The sequence below is a fragment of the Mustela lutreola genome, chromosome 8 (assembly GCF_030435805.1).
Source record: "Mustela lutreola isolate mMusLut2 chromosome 8, mMusLut2.pri, whole genome shotgun sequence".
In the NCBI taxonomy this organism is placed as follows: Eukaryota; Metazoa; Chordata; class Mammalia; order Carnivora; family Mustelidae; genus Mustela; species Mustela lutreola.
This window is the reverse complement of record NC_081297.1, coordinates 22013672-22034290: the sequence shown is the minus strand read 5'-3', so window position 1 is coordinate 22034290 and position 20619 is coordinate 22013672. Positions and strand designations below refer to the sequence as shown.

General features: G+C 40.1%; 1 protein-coding gene across 3 annotated transcripts in view; it reads left to right on the top strand.

Annotated features, from left to right (window-relative positions):
- The window catches only part of MALRD1 (MAM and LDL receptor class A domain containing 1), an 808982-nt gene that overhangs the window by 80201 nt on the left and 708162 nt on the right, over nucleotides 1-20619 (top strand). For all 3 annotated transcript variants that reach the window (XM_059183995.1, XM_059183996.1, XM_059183994.1), the window contains exons 10-11: nucleotides 1423-1630; nucleotides 15026-15172. In XM_059183995.1, coding sequence (XP_059039978.1) covers nucleotides 1423-1630; nucleotides 15026-15172 — 355 coding nt within the window. The remainder of the gene's footprint in view (nucleotides 1-1422; nucleotides 1631-15025; nucleotides 15173-20619) is intronic.

The following is a 20619-nucleotide window of genomic DNA, read 5'->3' as shown; positions in this document are numbered from 1 at the left end:
CCCAATCTAAATTTTTGAAACCCAAATATCATTTTTGCATCCCTAATCTCTTGCTGCTATAAACATATATGGCTGTAGGTCCAATAATTTATACATAATTATACTATGATATTCACTATGGGGAATGTATATAGCAGCATATAGGTTTCCTATTATTAGATATGATTTGAATATAGTATCTTCTGGACTAAATTGTTAAATATATTTGCAAACTAAGACATAATCCTTAACAAATATATATATATATATTTTTTTTTTCCTCATATTTTTGCAAAGGAGAAAACCTATCCAGAAACTTTCAGCTGGAAAAAATGAAAAGGAATTAATCTTTCTTCCTAGTATCTTATTTATACACAAACTACCTAGTGCCTTGCTGTTCAATAGTATTTTCTGTTCTAGGGGAAAATATAAGTATCTGTGCTCTCAAATATGGTAGAAGGTAGGCATGGAAGACTTGCTGAACACTTGCAAAGTGACTGGCTGAAGTTACTTTGCAAGTAAGTTAGTATGAAGTTAGTATGACTGAAGAACTGAATTTTAATTTTATTTTAGTTAATTTAATTTGAAATCGCCCTTTGTAGTTGTGGCCACCCTATTGGACAGGAGAGAATTAGTTACTTGGTAAAGTCAGCTATTCATACCTCTCCTTCTGTCTGGTGTTAGCCAACCTTTGCTTTTGGTGGAACCTCAAGGAACATTAATACTTTGATATAGTATTTTACATTGGACTAGAAAGGATGGTTGTTTCACTTGCTAATGTTGCATATCTCCAAAAAAGCTAGTAATTTGACTGGAGAAAATGAGATTTATTTCTTTTAATTGGCACTTCTTTGATTATTAGAGAAATTCTTCTTTTGTGAAAATAGATTTTTATATTTAGTCTTTTATGTTTTCTGTTCATCTGTTGTGTCCCTTACTATTTGTCTAACCTTCCCCTGCCTGCATTCCAACACTAAATGCAGTACTTTAAAAACCAGATCTAGTTATAGCTCCTGTTATATAAGTAGTGATAATGCTTTTTGTTTTTCCTACATGTTAAAGAGAGCCATGAAGATGATGCCCAAGTTAAAAGTTAGCAGGCAGGGACATGGCCCATGGTTTAAGTCGCATGTTGTATTTCATTGGATCATGAGTGGTTTCTCAGAGGCCTCAGTGGATCTACTGTGTCCATGTCTTTATACTTTTCCCCTTGGGGACATATATTATGGATTGCTGAACTTTACTAAATGTAGGGTTTTTTCCATTCAGATCAATTACACGTGTGAGTCAGGTTTCCCAAGTAGGAACTTTGGTGGTTGTATTTGCTGGCTCTTTTAATAGGTATTTGTCTCGGTAATTATTAAATGTCTATTATTCCTTTTTGGACGGGTCCTTTAAAGGAGATTATAAACTCATAAATTGTTCACGTTTTGCTTTTTTAAGATTATATTTGAAGGCACTCTTCTGAGCCAGAAAGGTTTCATTGGGATGCATCAGCTCTGGGTCTATGCCTGTGCACTTGCCCCACCTAGAAGGCTTTGCCCTAAGGATGAGTTCACTTGTGCCAGTGGCCAATGCATTTCCCAAGAATCGGTCTGTGACTCTCATCCAGACTGTTCTGATGACAGTGATGAAGACCCAACAACTTGCTGTAAGTGAATTAATGGTTTACTTGTTCACATGCTCACATTCATGACTGTGTTTGGATTTAAGTCTTTGCTTCGAGTGAGTTAAAGTTAGTATGTATAACATGAAATGAATACACATTCCCAGTCTGCAGCTATTAGCACTGTCCTTTGGAGGGGGGTCTCTATGCTAATATAGGCTTTGGTGTTTTTTATTAACACGGCAACATGGCGCGCGCGCGCGCGCGTGTGTGTGTGTGTGTGTGTGTGTGTGTGTGTGTGTATCGGTTAAAAAGGAAAATGGGTGGGAGAGGGAACCTCTTTATACTTTTCCCTTGGGAGAAATATATTATGGATTGCTGACCTTTACTAAGTATAGGGCATCTTCCATTCTGACCTCTTATGTAGAAGGCTGTGGGGAGGGCTTTAAGAGGAAGGGCTGTCACTGCCTTCTAGGCAGCCATGAGGACTATAGAAATCATGTCAGCCATGGTTGGATTCATGACTGGGTACAATTTAGGTCCAACAGCTGCCTTTTAGGACTTTTATGGAGAGTCTTTGATAGGAATGATGACTAGAAATCCCATTATTATTCAAACCTAGTTGTATTTGAAAGGAAATATAATTTAATTTACAGCCCACATGATGGTTCTCATCTGAGGTAACTTAGCAACTAAGATACGTGTGTCTCTGGAAATGATGGATTCTAACTAAATGAATCCAAATCCCATATCGCAAACAAGTGGGTTTTCTTAATTATTAAAAATTTGACATTTATTTTGCTGCACTGTTTTATTTTAGTGATGTGTGTTGTTGAACAAGAGAAAAATATTGCAACAAGATAAATGTGTCACCTTTTTAATGAGAAGTTCTTTGTACAAAATGCTTCTATTGATGGGGAGGGATTTTATTAAGAACAATAGAAAGAGATACAGGAAAGAGGAGATGAGTAAGTGAGGGAAGACTCCTCTGCTTGTTTGTAAACAGCACCATTGATTCCTCATATCACCCTCGACCCGCAAGGACGACAAGAAGCCCCAGTTCAGATGTATCTTCTCTCTTTATTTCCGCAAGTCTACACACTTATATACGTTTACATGACCAATCAGTGAGCAGGGTACAGGAGGGAGCGAATCAGGCTGTGCACCAAAACGAACAACTTCGCTAGCAACCAATGCTGTTTACCTCCTCTTTGGGCATTCTGCTTAGTCTCACGAGGCAATCCTAACCTGGCAACTAGCCAGGTGCCATCTTTTAATGGTGGAGGCTGCCCTGGCCAGGGGCCTGCCTCCGACATCTCCCCCTTTTTTCTTTTATGGCAGGGATCGTGCCTGTCTTAGGTGGTCAGTGGTGGGGAATATCCTTACCCGTCATCAGACAGCAGATATCAATGATTTGCGTCCTGTCTTAGGTTGGTATATTTCCCCCACCAATCTTACCCGTCATTGACTACCGATCCAGCATACTTAGCCACACTTGGGGGGATGTTCCAGCCTCGATGGCTAACAAGGCCTGCACCATGGCTTGCTGTTGCCTAGGTTGCTGTCGCCTCCAAATTTGCAGTTTCCTTACTAGTAGAATCAAGCCCACTACGAGGATTGTCATCAAACCAATTACGTTAGCCCATTGTTTCATAAAGGTTAACATGTCTTGCAATGTTTTGATTATGTCTGGGAAGGTTGCAAGCTCAACTCTGGTGTTATTTATCCTTGTTATGCCTAGTAGCAGGTGCTGAGTGTAGTTTTGGAATTCTGCAGACTAATTCCCCCGCAAGTATTGGGAGAGCTGTCGAGAGACATTCTGTAAGTCACTCATATTAGTATAGGCTATGGGAGTTACACAAATTGCCAGGAAGGGTGCTACACATCCCAGTCCCAATAGGGCCCCCCATATGTCCACTTGTTCTTGAACCAAATCCACTCTCTGGTTGACTATCAGGATTCCTGCTTGCAGATGTGCATTGATCGGAGTCTGTGTTTGAAGGGCAGCCGCCGTTCCTTCTGCAAGGGTGTTCACAGCTTCTGCAGTGGGTATAGTTGCAGCAAGCGAGACTGCTGCTGCCGTGGCAGCTGCTGTAGATATAGCCAATGCTGTCACAATGGCGGCTGTGATACCAAAATCTCTTTTCTTTTGGATAGCACCACCGGTAACTTGTCCTCTAGAATGGAAACTAGGATAGGAACATGGGTAGGGATACGCATAATCACAGCCAGCTTGAAGGCCGTGACATTCCAGCACTGGGAAAGATAGCAATTCTTAGTGCAATTCAACGTATCATTCAACTCGCTAGCACTTGTTACGAGGAAAAGGAACAGTGGTGAGACGCATATGGGAGTGGGCTGATAAGTAATATTATTGGGACAAGACACATTAACTGTTGTCTCAAAGGTACTACAGTCATTTTGTTTATAAAAACAGTTGAGGAATTTGCCACCATTTAACATGAACACTGCTGAGATATCAGTACATGCTCCTAGCAAGTTACAGACCTGCCATGCATCAAAGGGAGAGGAGGAATTGCCTTGCTTTGGATTTTGAAAGGAATAATTGTACCCTGTAAAGGTATTATTTTTATAAGTAGGAAAGCGTGGAGTGAATGTAAAGCCATACATTTCATTGATGTAAACTGAGCGCAAGGTACTCTGACATCCAGACCACTCCGGTGGCCATACCCTGTTATTGGTGCACCTGGCAACTTAAAAGGTTGATATGGCCCCGAGGCATTAATAGGTTTCACAGGGGCCAAACCCTGGATCACAGGTGGTCCCATTGAGGTATGTTTAGCAAGCCTTCATCTAGGAACCATGGAGCCTCCTTTTCCACTGTATTCAAAAAGGCCGGAGCAGTTTTTGCTTTTAGTGGAGTTCCATTGGCTTTCAGCAGGTCTTTTTTTTTTTTTTTTAAAGATTTTATTTATTTATTTGACAGAGAGAAATTACAAGTACACTGAGAGGCAGGCAGAGAGAGAGAGAGAAGGAAGCAGGCTCCCTGCTGAGCAGAGAGCCTGATGCGGGACTCGATCCCAGGACCCTGAGATCATGACCCGAGCCGAAGGCAGCGGCTTAACCCACTGAGCCACCCAGGCGCCCCTTCAGCAGGTCTTTTAAAGACCCTTCCAACTGCACTTTAGATACTTCAGATCCCATTATGAACACACAGACAACAGACACGGACGTTAAAGACACTAACTAACACATTAACTTTTTACACGCATATACTTCAGTCGACCTTTACTCCCCGCTTTACTGCAGAATTCCCACTTTTGAACGTGGCTAATGTCCCCGCTTACCTGCGGACCTTTACTCCCCACTTTCCTGTGGATTACCTTGCAAGATTCCTTTATTTAGTTCCCGGGTTTCGGCACCATTTATCACCCTTGACCCGCAAGGACGACAAGAAGCCCCAGTTCAGATGTATCTTCTCTCTCTCTTTATTTCCGCAAGTCTACACACTTATATACGTTTACATGACCAATCAGTGAGCAGGGTACAGGAGGGAGCGAATCAGGCTGTGCACCTAAATGAACAACTTCGCTAGCAACCAATGCTGTTTACTTCCTCTTTGGGCGTTCCGCTTAGTCTCAGGAGGCAATCCTAACCTGGCAACTAGCCAGGCGCCATCTTTTAAAGGCGGAGGCCGCCCTGGCCAGGGGCCTGCCTCCGACACCTAGTTTTAACACTAGTCGTAAACAAAATAATCTACTTCTCAATATGATCTCCATGGAATTTTTGGGTGCTGTCTTTTTTCATTCAAAAAAACATGTGAGGGCAATTCACTATCTCTAATATGAGTGTCTGTTTCTTTTCTGTGCTTTAAAATTTCTCACAATTTGGTCCATTTCTCTGGAGGGATTCACCTTTCTAATGGTTTGCATTATTCTCACTTTAACTGAAAGTAAATATATTTCCTCTTTTCACTTGTACATATTGACACTTTTTTTTCTCTCCCCTCTCCCCAACAAAGCGTTCTTTATCCTCTCCTTTTAATTGGTTTTCTTAATCAAATTCCACCTGGAGTATTAGTAGATACTTTAGCATTTGATTTTAAACATATTTTCCCATTTCTCTTCCTCTGTTGAAGTTTCATTGGTTACATATTTAGGATTTTTCCAGTGGAGTGTATCTTGACATCATTCTGCTATTTGCTTTTTTTTGAATGAAGGATAGATGTCCATGGTTATCAACAAATAGTGTTAGTGTGTATAATTTTCAAAATTATGTAACTTCATTTGAACAAAGAAAACCTGGCATGCTTGCTTGAAATCAACTTCTTATAGTGTTATGATATGACAATGTAGACATATTGCATATTATAAAATATGTATTTTGGTGCATGTTTATCTATATATTTTGATATATGAGTATCAAAATATATATGAGTATACATGAGTATTTCATGTCAATATTTGTACAATCATGTTTGTTTTAAGGAAATTGTTTATAGAACAATGGAATTATTTGAATTGATACTACATTATTTTCTGCATTAAGATATTTAATACATTTGTGCATACATACACATGCGCATGTATATTATTACTAAATAGGAGAAACTTCCCTTTAAAATTCAAAACCATTTTGAAACATTCTACAATACTTTAAAAAAATATACTTCATTTATTTATTTGAGAGAGAGAGAGCGAGAGCATACATGTGTTCAAGAGTAAAGGGGGGTAAAGGGAATCTCAAGCAGAATCAGTGTAGAGTGGGGAGCCAAGCGCAGGACTGATTTTCCCACCCTGAGATCATGTCCTCACTAACTCAACTGAGCTTCTCAGGCCCCCTGATTCTACACGTACTTTTAGGTTTGTATTTTACAAGTGGAATTTGTAATGCAAACTCTTCTTAGAATTCCCCAGTTCGCGAAGCTAATGAAACATGCTTGTATACCTCCTTCTCATCCCACTTTAGGATGGATCTCTGAGTGGAGCTCATACATGCAGGTTGAATACCACCAGGAGTTCTTACTGGAGACTCAGTAATATTAACTGATGGATGTTGTTAGTTGGTATTGTTGTCTGCGTGCTTGTCCCCAAAGGCACACTCACTCAGGTATTTTTTATTACCAAGTGCCTCTTAATTCTAGATACTTTTAATAAAGGTAGTTGACAGCCTTTAGCCCCATGCCTTTTCTGAGGCAGTTAATTGGAAATGAAAAGGAGTGTTGCTTGTGTTTTGCTACTATGCGTTGTGGGCCAGTAGCATTAGCATCATCTGGGAGCTCTTTTGAATAGGAACCTCAGGCTGCATCACAATCTTACCGAACCAAAAGTTGCCTATTAACAATGTCTCAGGTGGTTCCTCTGCATGTTAAAGTTTGAGTACCACTGTGCCAAATAACCTTCAGAAATGAAAAGACCGCTGAGAGGAAAACAGATGGCGTATATAAAGTAGACTCAAGGCAGGGCGCCTGTGTAGCTCAGCTAGCTGATTGTCTGCCTTAGGTTAAGGTCATGATCCCAGAGTCCTGGGATCAGCCCCACATGCGGCTCCTTGCTTGGTCCTCCCTCAGCCCCTCCCCTATACTTGTGCGCTTTTTCTCTGTGTCGAATAAATAATTTTTTTTTCTTTTTTCAAATGTTTTATTTATTTACCTGACAGCGAGAGAGAGCGAGAGCAGGAACAGGAGCAGGGGGAGTGGAAGAGGGAAATCAGGCTTCCCGCCTAGCTGGGAGCCAGATGGGGGGCTCCATCCTAGGATGGTGGGATCACGACTTCACCTGAAGGCAGACGCTTAGGGACTGAGCCACCCAGGCGTCCCTAAGTAAAATCTTAAAAAAAAAAAAAAAAAAAAAAAAAAAAAAAAAAAAAAGTGGACTTAAGGCAAACCAGCTGGCGGATCTTTAACAGAAGCTATAACTCCTGTAACTAATTCCTAAGAGCATCACTACACCATCAAACGATAAATTTTTAAAAAGCTTTATTGAGGTATAATTGACATACAACAATACACATAATTAATGTATACAATCTGAGTTTGGAATACGCAGACATCTGATCTTTATCCTTCACCTCCAGAAGTTTTCCTCTTTTGGAGAAAGGACACTTAACGTGGAGACTTGATGGGGCACCACGTGTGGCCGCACAGGTGGGGAGAGTTGCCAGACGGTCACGTGTAGCTTGGCGCGCGCCGCTTGCACTTACCTGTCCCTCTGCCCCCGCGCCCCCCACCCAGCGTCCTCCCCTGCCCGCCCCCCCTGGCCGCCCGGGCGGGGCAGCCGGCCGCACCTGGGCGGGGACTCCCTCCCGCTGCCTCTTGCGTGGCCTCGTGGTCTTCGCGGGCCTCCCGCAGCCGGGGGCCGCCGAGTACTTGGGCGGTTACCGGGGGGCGGGCGCAGCTCTCGGCCGGCAGCCGCAGGTGAGTGCTCCGCGCGGTTTCCGCGGCGGTTACCGGGCTCTGCCGGTGACCCCGCGCCGCGAGGTGTGGCTGTCTTGCTCGCTGGGGCGGCGCAGGCTGCTGTGCACGGTACGCGACTTCGGGCGGCGTTCGGGGCTGCTCCGGCCCGGCGTTCGCGGCTAGGGCGGGCGGCCGCGGCTCCGCATTCCCGCAGCACAGCCTGCTGCCCGCGCGGTCGCCGTGTGCTCGCGTGTGGCCCTCTGCCACCGGACCACCCCCAGGAATGGGGGCGAGGCCCGGGCTAGCGAACGCCAGCAGCGGGGGCGGGGGGTTCGGGGAGGCGGGGCGGCCCCCCGCGGTGCGCGCCGGGGTGCTCGCAGACGAGGGGGGTGGGAGGACGGAGGATCGCGGTGACGCGGGGAGCCGGCCCCCGCGAGGGAGGTGGGCGCCGCCGAGACCCCAGCCCGGAGCAGCGCACCCGCGCTTCCAGTCCCTACGGTGTGGATCGCTGCGAGCGCTGCGGCACCCGATGGCACGGTGCCCTGGTGTGGGGTGTGCAGGACGGTTCAAGCAGTGATGCTGAACTTGTCAGGTCTTAAGAACTCTTCCCGAGTGGAAGAGATCTCCTGTCAAAGTCCTAAACAGACTAGATGCTCCTGCTCAGGAAAACTTTGCCGCTCCGACCCTAGAAGTCCCTGTCATTGGGATTTGTGGGGGAGTTTCAAACATCTGGGTCCGCACTTTCAGCTTCAAATATATCATTTAAATGAGTGTGAAAAACAGTCGTGCTGAACGTGTGTTAGGGAACAGACAAGTGATTTTTTTTTTTAATGCCCCTTTTCTGCCTCTTTGGAAAATAATTTATGAAAGGTCCTATTTTCAACAAAGCCTTAAATAAAAATATTGCCAAACAATTGAAAAGCACAATACGGTATTGTTGACAATAGGCTGTGTGCTGTGGGAAATTCTGAACTAATTCATCTTGCATGGCTGAAACTTCATACCCATTGAACAGCAACTCACCATTTCCCTGTATCTCCCAGCGTCTGGTAACCACAGTTCTATTCTCTGATTTCAGTAGTTTGAGTATTTTAGATAGGGCATGTAAATGGAGTCATCATGCTAAGTGAAATAAAGCAGCCACAGGACAAATAGTGCCTAATTCCAAGTGATAAGTGCTTAACAGTTATTGATATGCTCCTGTATAAAATAGAGGCATTGCATTACAATGTATCTTTACATATTTCTAATAAAATAATTAAAATATACTTTGTCCCAAACATATCTAAGGGTGTACATTGGCTAGCTGAATAATTTACATATAAAATGTACCTAATCTCCAGACAGGTGCCACAATATAGATGAACGTTAGACATTATGTTAAATGAAACCAGTCACAAAAGGATAAATATTGTATAATTTTACTTATATAAGGTACATGGAGGAGTCAAATTCATAGAGACAGAAAGCAGAATGGGGGTTACCATGGAGTAGGCAGAGGGAAAGACCGGAGTTGTTGTTTAATGAGTATGGAGTTTGACTTTGCAAAGATGAAGTTCTGGAGATGGGAGATGGTGATGGATGTACAACAGTGTGAAGGTATTGAACGCTGCTGAATGGTACACTTAAAATAGTGAAAAATGTTCATTCTATGCCATCTTTATTTTTCCACAAAACTTTAAAAGTATATGTGTATTTTTCAATTATGATATGCAAAAGGACTGTAAGTATGTTCCAAAAAAGATGGGAGCATGGACAGATCTGTGTTCACATCAGAAAGGTGTGGGAAATTCTGAAGGAGAAGAAGTTCTTCTAATTGTTTTTTTTTTTTTTTTTTTTAAAGCTTTTAAAATGCTAATACAGAGCCACACGGGTGGCTCAGTCAGTTGAGCATCTGACTCTTGATTTCAGCTCAGGTCATGATCTTGGTGGTTGGGATTGAACCCCTGGTCGGGCTCAATGCTCAGTGTGGAGTCTGCTTGAGATTCTCTTTTTTCCTCTCTCATTTTCCCTACTTGTGCTTTCTCTCTCTCTAAATAAATAAAATATTTTTTAAAGATTAAAAAGATAAAATGCTGTGCAAATGGTGACACTTCACAGGAGAAGTTGGTACAATATTCAGGTGAAAGAAGCTTAAACCAAGAATTCCGGGGAAGTACATTTAATGTTTACTGTGATGCTGTCCCTGAATGTCTTTCATATTTTGAAAAAAAAAAAAAAATGCTAAAAATTGCATGTTACACAAGGGAAGGATACATGGGAGAAAAGATCCTTGTGGTTTCTCAATAAGTATTAACAAATGTTTATATAACATCATTTTAATATCTAGTAGATGCTTATTGAATGGGACATTCCCCATTTATTCCCATATATTTTTCTAATATAATAGGAAATTGATTTATTTCTGAACTAGAGGATTCATAAATATTTTAATGTTCATGATCCAGAAAAATTTTTTTCAGCTGTCACAGTGAATTTTTTTTTCTTCTGCCAATATGCTGCAGTGGTTAAATATGCAAGAGAAGGCTTTGTCATAATTTTAAAATATTGCTCTGATGAACTCAGCAAAATTTCACTCAAATTATGAACAGTGGTATTTCTCATGCTCTGATTAGAAATAGTGAAGCGTGTTCTACAATCACAGAAAGTTAAAATAAAAGCAACCAAATAATCAATTCTCTGTAGTGAATACATTCTACCTATAATATAAATAGATGATTTTTTAAAGATTTTATAAGTATTTAACATTTATCATAAATGGTATTAACAGCGTTTATTAGTGTCCAGGATGTGTTTGGTTCTCCTGGTTTTCTTCAGATATTTATAACTACACCTTAAACTTATTGATTTATGTAGGGAAGTTTTAATGTAAGAACCTAAACTTTGGTGACTGAAATTTGATTTATATTTTATAGCACAATTAAGTTCTAGGATACTTAGCTTTAAAAAATGTCCTTTGCAGTATATTGGGGTAAATGTCATTGGTAAAAACAGCTGAGCCATTCACTAAGATTTTCATAGAGATGACTGTCCGATTTTGCTTTCACATATTTTTAGGGTGATGAATTTTAAAGAGTAATTTTCATTTTTCAAAGGACAGGGTGTTTCATGTTTTACAAAAAGTGCAATGATTGACATTTTACCTGGTGAAACATCAGATATGGAAGAAAGCAACTTTTCTCCTAAAGCCACATTTCAGAAGCATTTATACAATCCAATGTTATTTTTGTCTTGACATCTTTGTATCTTTGCAGTTCAGTGACCTAGGAACAGTTGTGAAGAGCCGTGGAAGGATTTGGTGATGGTTGGGTCACATTTTACTTTCCATTCACCCTTATAGTCTTACTGCCGTTTTGTACCATTGCCTATTTGGGGAATAAGATGGTTACTTGTTCCTTCATTGGTCACCTGCAGTGAATAAGATTGCTATTTGCACAGATTTATTTCCTTTGTGTATTAATACATAATATTTTAAAAAAGATTTATCCGTTTGAGAGGGAGAGAATCTCAAGTAGACTTATGCTAATCGCAGAGTCCCACACGGATCTGGATCCCACAACCCTTAGGTTACAACCAGAACTGAAGCCAGAGGTTTAACTGACTGACCCACCCAGGTGCCCTAATATGTAATTTATAGCCTATAACAGGACAATATTGGATTTATTAGCCAAACAGGGACACTTGAGGTGGGGGAGGAGAAGGCATTCATTATTATGCTAGGACAACAGGCATAAATTGTGGCAACCCAGATATGTGATTATCCTACCCATAGAAGATTTTCTATTCCAAGAAAGTGTTTTCCAGGGAAGAATTAGGGTACCCTTGGGAGTAGGTGGAAGGGTTCCCTGACCAAATCCAAAACTAAGGATTTGGAAACTTTAAGCAAATTTCAGTGGTCAGATATGTACTTTGAGTCTTGTGTATTTCTGGACTCTACCAACTGACTGAGAAGAATTCTGAGGTCACTTAACAAGTGGCAAGGTTCATAGAGAACCAAGGAACTAGACCAGAGGATTTTCCGGATGCCTGGGGAGACCATCACAGCTCCTCATTGGTGCTTAAGTGTATGTCAAAAAACAGAACAGACTCTTCTTTGAGGAGTGTCAGTAGTATCCTATGAACTCTGTAGGCAGAGTTGAGTAAAGAAGAACACATCCAGAAGCAGTAGGTTTTCAGTTAGGTGTATGGGTGAGTGGCATTTCCTTACATATTGATTCACCATTAGGTGATACAAAACATCTTTTCCTTATTATATTGTACTTAACTCATGTTTATTTTGGGGGAAATCTATTTAAGTGAGAATACAGTATTTGCTTGTAAAGGAAAAATAACGTATCCATTAAAGCTAAATCAGCATAGCTCTGAGATATAAATGTTCGCATGTAAAGAAAAAAAATTTTTTATAAACATATAATAACTTTTATCCCCAGTGGTACAAGGTCTGTGAATCGCCAGGTTTACACACTTCACAGCACTCACCTTAGCACATACCCTCCCCAATGTCCATAACCCCACCCCCTTCTCCCAACCCCCCTCCCCCCAGCAACCCTCAGTTTGTTTTGTGAGATTAAGAGTCACTTATGGTTTGTCTCCTTCCCAATCCCATCTTGTTTCATGTAGAGAAAATTTAAGTGGTAGTGTTACTGCATAGCGCACTTCAGTGTTTTAAAAGTTGACATGTTAGTGATGAACTATCTGGTCATGAAACCAGGCATCCCTGTTTATAGAAATCTGAAGATCCTTTGATTATTAAGCTATAGTGAGCTTTTGCAGTATACTGGTCAATTTGGTCATATTATTAATTTTAAAAATATTTATTATTTATAGAGTGAGTGAGTTGGAGGAGATGCAGAGGAGAGAGGGAGAGAATCTCAAGCAAACTCTGAGCTTGACATGGGGCTCGATCTCATGACTGAGAGGTCATGACCTGAGCCAAAATCAAGAGTTTGATGCTTAAATGAATGAGCCCTTTAGATGTTTGGATTTGGTCATATTATTGAAAGTTGAAAATAATGATTAGGAGCAGTTTTAAGGTGATAGGATCTCCGGTTTAGGGAGGCTTCACGGTGTGTAAGCTTTGGTGTCGGACGTTCCAAAGCCTAGATGTTCCATTTATTAAATTTACCACAGACAAGTTGCCTAGAGCAGCTTTTCTCTTTGGGGGATGATTACCCTTACTGTGCTGGGATTTGAAAGGACCAATGGTAATAGATCCAAAAAACCTGACACGTACTGGGAGCTTCTGGTAACATGTCTGTTGTTCTTATTACTAAAGATAATAGCGTTCTGATCCTAGGGAGCTTGCTAAAACTTCAGGTTTGTCAAAACTTTGGGTGTATTCTCACCAAGAGTTATTTCATCTCCCTTTCCCGGTATTATAAAAAAGCTTATGCATGGAAAGGAATATGTAGAAATAAATTTTTGTGTTACGTGAATTTATTCCCCAAGCTGTTAACTAAGATAGCCTGATACTCTGATTCTTATTTTAGCCAAAGGGAATTTAAGCACATAAAAACTGATGTCTCAAAAGCACAAATCCTGTTAGAATTTTTAGTTTATGGCCCAGTCTTGCTCCTTTTTTCTCGCAAATTTGGTGGCAAAGCTGGTAAGGATTCTGTGAAGCTAACTAACCCCAGACACTGACTTAATCTAGAACTTATTTTTTTTTAAGTTATTTCATTTTTTTTCAAATTTTTATATAAATTCTAGTCACTGTTCAGTGTTAAATTAGTTTCAGGTATAGAATTTAGTGCTTCTTTGGTTACATACAACACCCAGGGCTCATCAGAAGTACACGCCTTAATCTCCATCACCTGTTTAACACCCCGCCCCCATAACCCTCTTCTTTGTAGTTGAGTCTGTTTCCAGGTTTATCTCTTTTTCCCCTCTCCCATATATTAATCTGTTTTGTTTCTTAAAGTCTATGTATGAGTGAAATCATACAGTGCTTGTCTTTCTCTGATGGACTTACTTCGCATTATACTGTCTAGCTCTATCCACGTTGTTGCAAATGGCAAAATTTCATTCTTTTTAATGGCTGAGTAATAGTCCATCATATATACCATCCCTCCTTTTTCCATTCATCAGTCGATGGACATTTGGGCTCTCTCTGTAGTTTCGCTATTGTTGATATGCTGCTATGAACATCAAGGTGCATGTCTCCCTTCAGATGAGAATTTCATATCTCTTGGGTAAATACCTCATAGTGCAATTGCTAGATCATAGAGTAGTTCGATTTTTAACTTATGGAGGAACTTCCTTACTGGTTTCTTTTGAGATCAATATACTTTTTTATTTTTTTCCTTTAAAATTTTCTTTTATTAACATACGATGTATTATTAACCCCAGGGGTACAGGTTTGTGAATCGCCAGGTTTACACACTTCACAGCACTCACCATAGCACATACCCTCCCCAATGTCCATAACCCCACCACTCTCTCCCTACCCCCAGCAACCCTCAATTTGTTTTGTGACGTTAAGAGTCTCTTATGGTTTGTGATCAATTTAGACACTTAAGTATTTTCCAAATTCTTAGTTGTGCTTTAAGAGGGAAACAAAAGCAAAGTTCAAAATGTTCTAATTTACCTGCATTTCCAAAGTGGCTAGTCGTTTTATTTATTTATTTACTTATTTTTGAGAAACTGTTAAAATAGCATATCAGAATGAATACTAAGGGGCCAACCTCAAACTCTTCAGGTGTCCAGAATCAATTCCCCTCTTTCAAATGGATCTTTTTAAAACTATGAACTCAGCAGGTGAATCCTGTTGGTCTTGGCCAGTGCATCGGTTAGTCCCTTGAAGAGCTCTAGTTTCAATGGGGAAGGCTAAGTACAGCAGAGATGGCCAGCCAGGATGAAGCATCCCATACTTGCAGTTAGAAGAATATAGAAGGATGGTTCCTCACACAACACACGAAAAACTTTGCGGCTGGAAAAAGTAAAACCATTTTGGGAATCAGAAGACATTTATTACAGAGTGGGATGATTGCTCTGCCCTCCAACGTTGATTTGCTAATGTGAAGTCAGTGTTTCAGGAATTAAATTTCTTGCTTAATTTCTCCTCACCTGTCTTCCGTGTGGAACAGCACATCCCCTCACGTGTGACTTTGAATCTGGTTTCTGCGGTTGGGAGCCATTTCTCACAGAAGATTCGCAATGGGAAATCATGAAAGGATTGGCCAGTGGAGAGAGCCACCTTCCTGGTGATGATCATACAGCAAACACAAGTCATGGTAGGATATTTTCCTTTTAAAAAAATATTGGTTGCCTGTCTGTCATGTTGCAGAATGATGAACCTTTGTGTTTTCATTTCTAGCTATAGGCTACAAACATGGAGCTCTGGTTTGTCTCGCTTGAAACTCTCCTGATCAACATCATAATTTGAGTTGGGTTTCTGAAAATAATACTGTTTTCATAACCAACATTTTTGAGGTCTCATTTTTTACAAGGTTGGGCTGAAAGCATGGTGAGAGGGGAAGTCTTCTGATAATTTTCTTTAGTTGCCAGAACTCATGTACAATAGGCTTGCTTTCTTTTTAGAGCAATCCAATTTTTGCAAAACAGAAAAAAAAAAACTTTAATCTTTCTGGAAAAGAGAACAGAGGTTTAGTGCTATCTATAAAATAAATTGACAAATGTTTGAATGCAGTTTAATCACTCTTAAATCTTCTTTGTAACAATCTTCTTTCTCATGTATTTTTAACCTACGTTACAATTTCTCCATGTACTCTTAAAATACAACAGTCAAATGACACATAGCATTTCCATCTGGGTTTGTGAATCTCCAAGGAAAACAGAAGCGTTTTGTTCTACTTTCCCTTGTTGGTATCCACGACATTGCCTAGGTACATGAATATCATATTAACTTTATAAAAACACAACTGCACTGTCGATCCTCTTTAAGCTCCTATAACCCCCTTGGACATTATTTATTTCTCCTTTAGATTTCCGAAGAGGTATGCCAGAGCTAACAGTGTTGACCATGTTTTAAATTATAGCCACTGGAAACTGGAGTTGGTGGGGGATGTTAGGGGTTGGGAGGGAGAACTCTAGCCATCCATCTGTGGTCTAAAACTATAAACCCAGCTTATTTGGCAGTGGAGTAAGGTCTTACTTTTTCTTTTCATGGCAGTGAACCTTTCTTTCAAATTCTGGAGGATTAAAGTTTGAAACAGGACTAATGATGGGAGCTCTAAGTTAATAGCCCACTTTCTTTAAGCTCATATAATGTTTCTTTTTCTGCTCTAAAACCGTTGACTGAATCCATATCCTGTACTACACCTGGGGTACACAGGTGGAAGCCATGCTCCCTGCCTCTGGGGTGGTCTGAAATCCAGTGACTGAAGCCAATAGGTGAGGATTTGCACTCAGATATAATAAATGTTTTATATGAGATGGAGGGTGACTCAGTGGAATCAAGAGGCCTTCCTGGAGGAGGTGACTCCAGAACTGAGCACTGAAGGGAGAGTTGCCAGAAAGGCTGAAGTAAGGAGAGGTGTTGAGGGAGGTGTTCTAACTGACGGAATATTCTGGAAGAGGATGGGAGAGATGTAGGTGGTTCCGGCTGAGTGATGGGTATGTCTGGGCAGAGTATAGAGAAGATGAAGCAGCCAAGAAAAGAGGGGGATTACGGAGTGCTTGGAATTTGAAATCTTTCTGGAGGCTCATGGTAACCATTCTGTCTGTGAAAGCACGTGACCCATTAGTTTTATTCTAAAAGGCTGAGATGCAACACTTTTCTGTAACACTGAATGGCCTGTTGATTACCCTTTAAAGGAAGCTCCGTGGTGGTTCAGAGGCTGGAACTTGGCCTGGCTGGGGGCTGTAGTTAGGATGCTTTAAGAGCTATCTGGGAAGGGTGAGACACACTGAGGCCTCTGGCCATTTTATTGGGGCTCACCTGTCAGTGTGTTCAGTCTGGCTCTGTGCCTGGGTCTCTGGGGGAGATGGGCTTGCTGTTTCGGGAGGCGTGGAGCTTTGCCATGTACGAAATGGTGCTTTTCTACTTTTCTACTCATAAGCTGCTCACATGGTGCATAGGGTGGCCTTGGGTGACCTCTTGGAGAGCAGGGTGGCAGAGATCCCTGTTTGCCCAGGGGTAAGTCAGGATGTTGTTGACACTGCACAAATTCATTAAATGCCTTTGTGCCCCATTTTTTTTTCAGCTAGAAAATAGGTAAAATAAAAATATCTTTCATGTAAAATTATTATGAGGATTAAATGAAGTAATACCTGCTAAGGCTTTTAATGTGGTAAAAGCCCATTAAATGTGACTGTCTATTGTCTGTTTGTTCTAGTAAGAAAACTAGGAATACCACCAGGGCTGTGATAATAAGAAAACATTTATTAGTAATCTTCAGATATCGTGTAATTACCACTGAATTATGATTTATGCCAAAAAGAGATGCTAAAAGTTCTCTTTTGTTAAATATTGAAGGACCCTTTTTTCTTTTTCTGTGATCTAAACAATGCTCACAGATAACAATACACTGATAGAACTGGAGGCAGCTGTTATAATTGAAAGTGAGAGCAGCAAAGAAATTGCAGCAATTCTCTCTGGAAAGGGCACATTAAGGAGTCCCTCTGCCATTAAGTCTGTCCTTTACTTGTGATTGTCATTGTGACTTTAAGATGATCACTAGTGGTCTTACATCGCAAATGAGGAGGAGGAAAAATTGTACCAGGAAGCCCTAGGAGAAGTGAAGCGGAAGTTTCTGGGAGAAGGCAGCAGGCTCAGCTTCCCGGCTCCCACATCGAAGACCGTACGCTTACCTACAGCCTGTTATGTTCTTAGACCTTTGTGTTTGTGGATTACAGTGCTTTAGAAAACTATTTAATTTCCAGTATTTTTCCTCATATATGCACATTCCCATATGTAATTTTACATAAATGATGAATGGCTCGACATTATGTAGCTTTTCTTTTTGCAGTAAAACCTTGATTTTCCTGCCTCCCTTCTTTGCTTGGTTTTTATTTTCCAGTTCCTAGTTGTTACCTTATGAAACCTCTAAACAGACAACTCATGTTTATTCATTCTTATTTATGCTCCTGTACACATATGTGTACGTAATGGATATGTATACATTGATAATTTTAAGTATTCTGATGATGATTTATTTTACCAAAAAATGAGATCCTATTGTAACTACTGTATCTTACTTACTTTACTAAAGATAGCTCATGGCAATTCCTCCAAGTCATCAATTATAGTCATTTTGAATTTTATTTTTTCTGTTAAATATATATTCATACATACATATACACACACATACATGTGTATGGGCACACATGTATATATATACAAAAATGGGCAAACATACATATTGATTAGCAGTATGGCCACTCGCAAGGGTTTATTATGGGAGGGGCATTACAGGAACAATGGTGCTGTCTGCCTCCGGTATCAGAAACCCAGCCAGGTTTCCGAGGGGGCTGCCCATCTGTTAAAGTATAATTTAAATGCAATAAAATTCAACCTTTTTGGTGTACAGTTCACTAGTTTGAACAAACATATATAATTCTGTAACCATCAGAAAACTCAGGATATAAGAGTTCCATTCTCCCCTTGATTCTATACCACTTTGTAGTCAGTACCCATCTCATTTCCAGCTACCAGTATCCACTGATCTGATTTCTGTCCCTATAGTTTTGCCTTTTCCACAATGTCCTATAAATAGGATCCTACAGTATGTAGCTTTTGGAGTCTGTCCTCTTTCAGTTAGCTGAATGGATCTGAGACTCAGCACGTTGTTGATTGCAGTGGTAGTTCCTATTTTTTTTTTAACTGCTGAGTAGTATTCCATTGCATGGATAAAGCATAGTTTGTGATCTCTGATCAGTTGAAGGGTATTTGGGCTCTTTCTAAATGTTGGTGATTACAGATATTCTGTAAAATTAGCATACGGGTTTTTGTTTGGACGCACGTTTTCATTTGACTTGCATACTCCGCACAGTCCCTCTGTATAACTAATTTTTTCATTCTGGTGATGAGTGCAAGAGCCTACTATTTCTGCCCTCTGGGACCTCTGATCAGGAAGTGGTCCCTTTCAGAAGGTTAGGGTCCAGCCTCAGAGCGTTTCCTCAGGTCCATGCACTGGTCGGTACTCGGGTAGAGGTTTGTGGGAGGAGAAGACTCTGCAGATCTCTGCAACTCTGCCTTTGCAGCGCTGTCCTCTGGGAATGCTGCCTTCTGAACTCGAGGAGCCCCAAGGAGCATCTCTATCTTTTCAGTTTGAAGAGACCACCGCCTTCTTATGTGGCAGCTAGTAACTGTAGGCAATAAACTGGGGAAGTTGTATGCCTTCATGCATTTGTTTTCCCTCTCTTAGAGGTCATTATCCAATGATCTTATATTCTCATTGTCCTACATAAGCCACTGTCTAATGCATAGTGTGTGTGTGTGTGTGTGTGTGTGTGTTTGCTAGTTCAGGAAGACTAAATCTTGTCCCTGATCACAACCTTGCCAAAAAGTAGAAGAAGCCTAATTTTTATTAGTTTGCTTCATTTCTTTCATCCGGATATGCCAAAATATCATGGCAATATCATGACAATGCTGCAAAATCCATTCTTTGACACATTTTTTATATATAGGATGCTTTCAGTTCTACGCAATACATAACTATGAATGAGACAACTATATTTTTACAGAAAGATGTACGTTCCTCCAAAATCTTAATACTTTAAATTCCATTAGGAAAATAAGAGTGCTTTTTCACCCCCATTTGTCAGCAAAGGCATTATTCTCTTAAATTCTTCTAATCTGTGGGTATAAAATGATTGCTTACTTATAGCCTTTATTTGTACTTTATTTAAAAATTATCTTTTCAAATGTTTCTAATTTCTCAGCTTACTTAAATCATCTTTAAGGTCTCTAAATAATATTCTGAAGCTTTTAGTATATAGATTTAAAAATATTTTGCAAATTATTTAGGTTTTTATATGTTTGCTGCTATTTTAAGTTATATTTTAAATACTTTTGTGTTTTGCTGGTATGTAGAAATGCAATTATATTTTTAAATATTGACTTTGTATCCAGTGACCTTGCTGATTTTATTTATTATAGCAAGTACACACACACACACACACACACAATTTTCTAGGTTCCCAATTATTTTCTCTTCAATAATGACAATTTTATTTCCTTATTTCTAAATCTTAAGCCTTTTGTTTTCTTTGTTTCATTACACTGGCTAGTAACTTTGGAAAAATGTTGACTATAGCTGGTGATAGCTGCTATACTTCTCTTGTTCTAATTTCAGAAGAAAATTGTCAATAATTCAACCTTAAGTGCTATATTTGCTGAAAGATTGTTTACTTTATTAGGTAAAGATGTTCCCTTCTATTCATAATGTTTTCTTTGTGTGTGTATGTATACGAGTCTCTGTTAAAATCTGTCAGATTCTTTTAGTATCATGATAATCATATCATCACATTTTTTGCTTGTTCATAAGGGGGATTTTTCAAATATTAAACCACCTTCGCATTCATGAGCCAGATCTCATTTGGTTGGTTTTGGTCATTGTATACATGATTTTTTATTCTATATGATAATTGTTTTATGATACTTATGGTATTTTTATTCTGTATGATACTGGCTTATGATTATTTGTATTCATTATAAAGTCTGATCTCTAGTGTTTTCACATCATGTAAGGAGTCCCTTCTAGACCATTGCATTAAA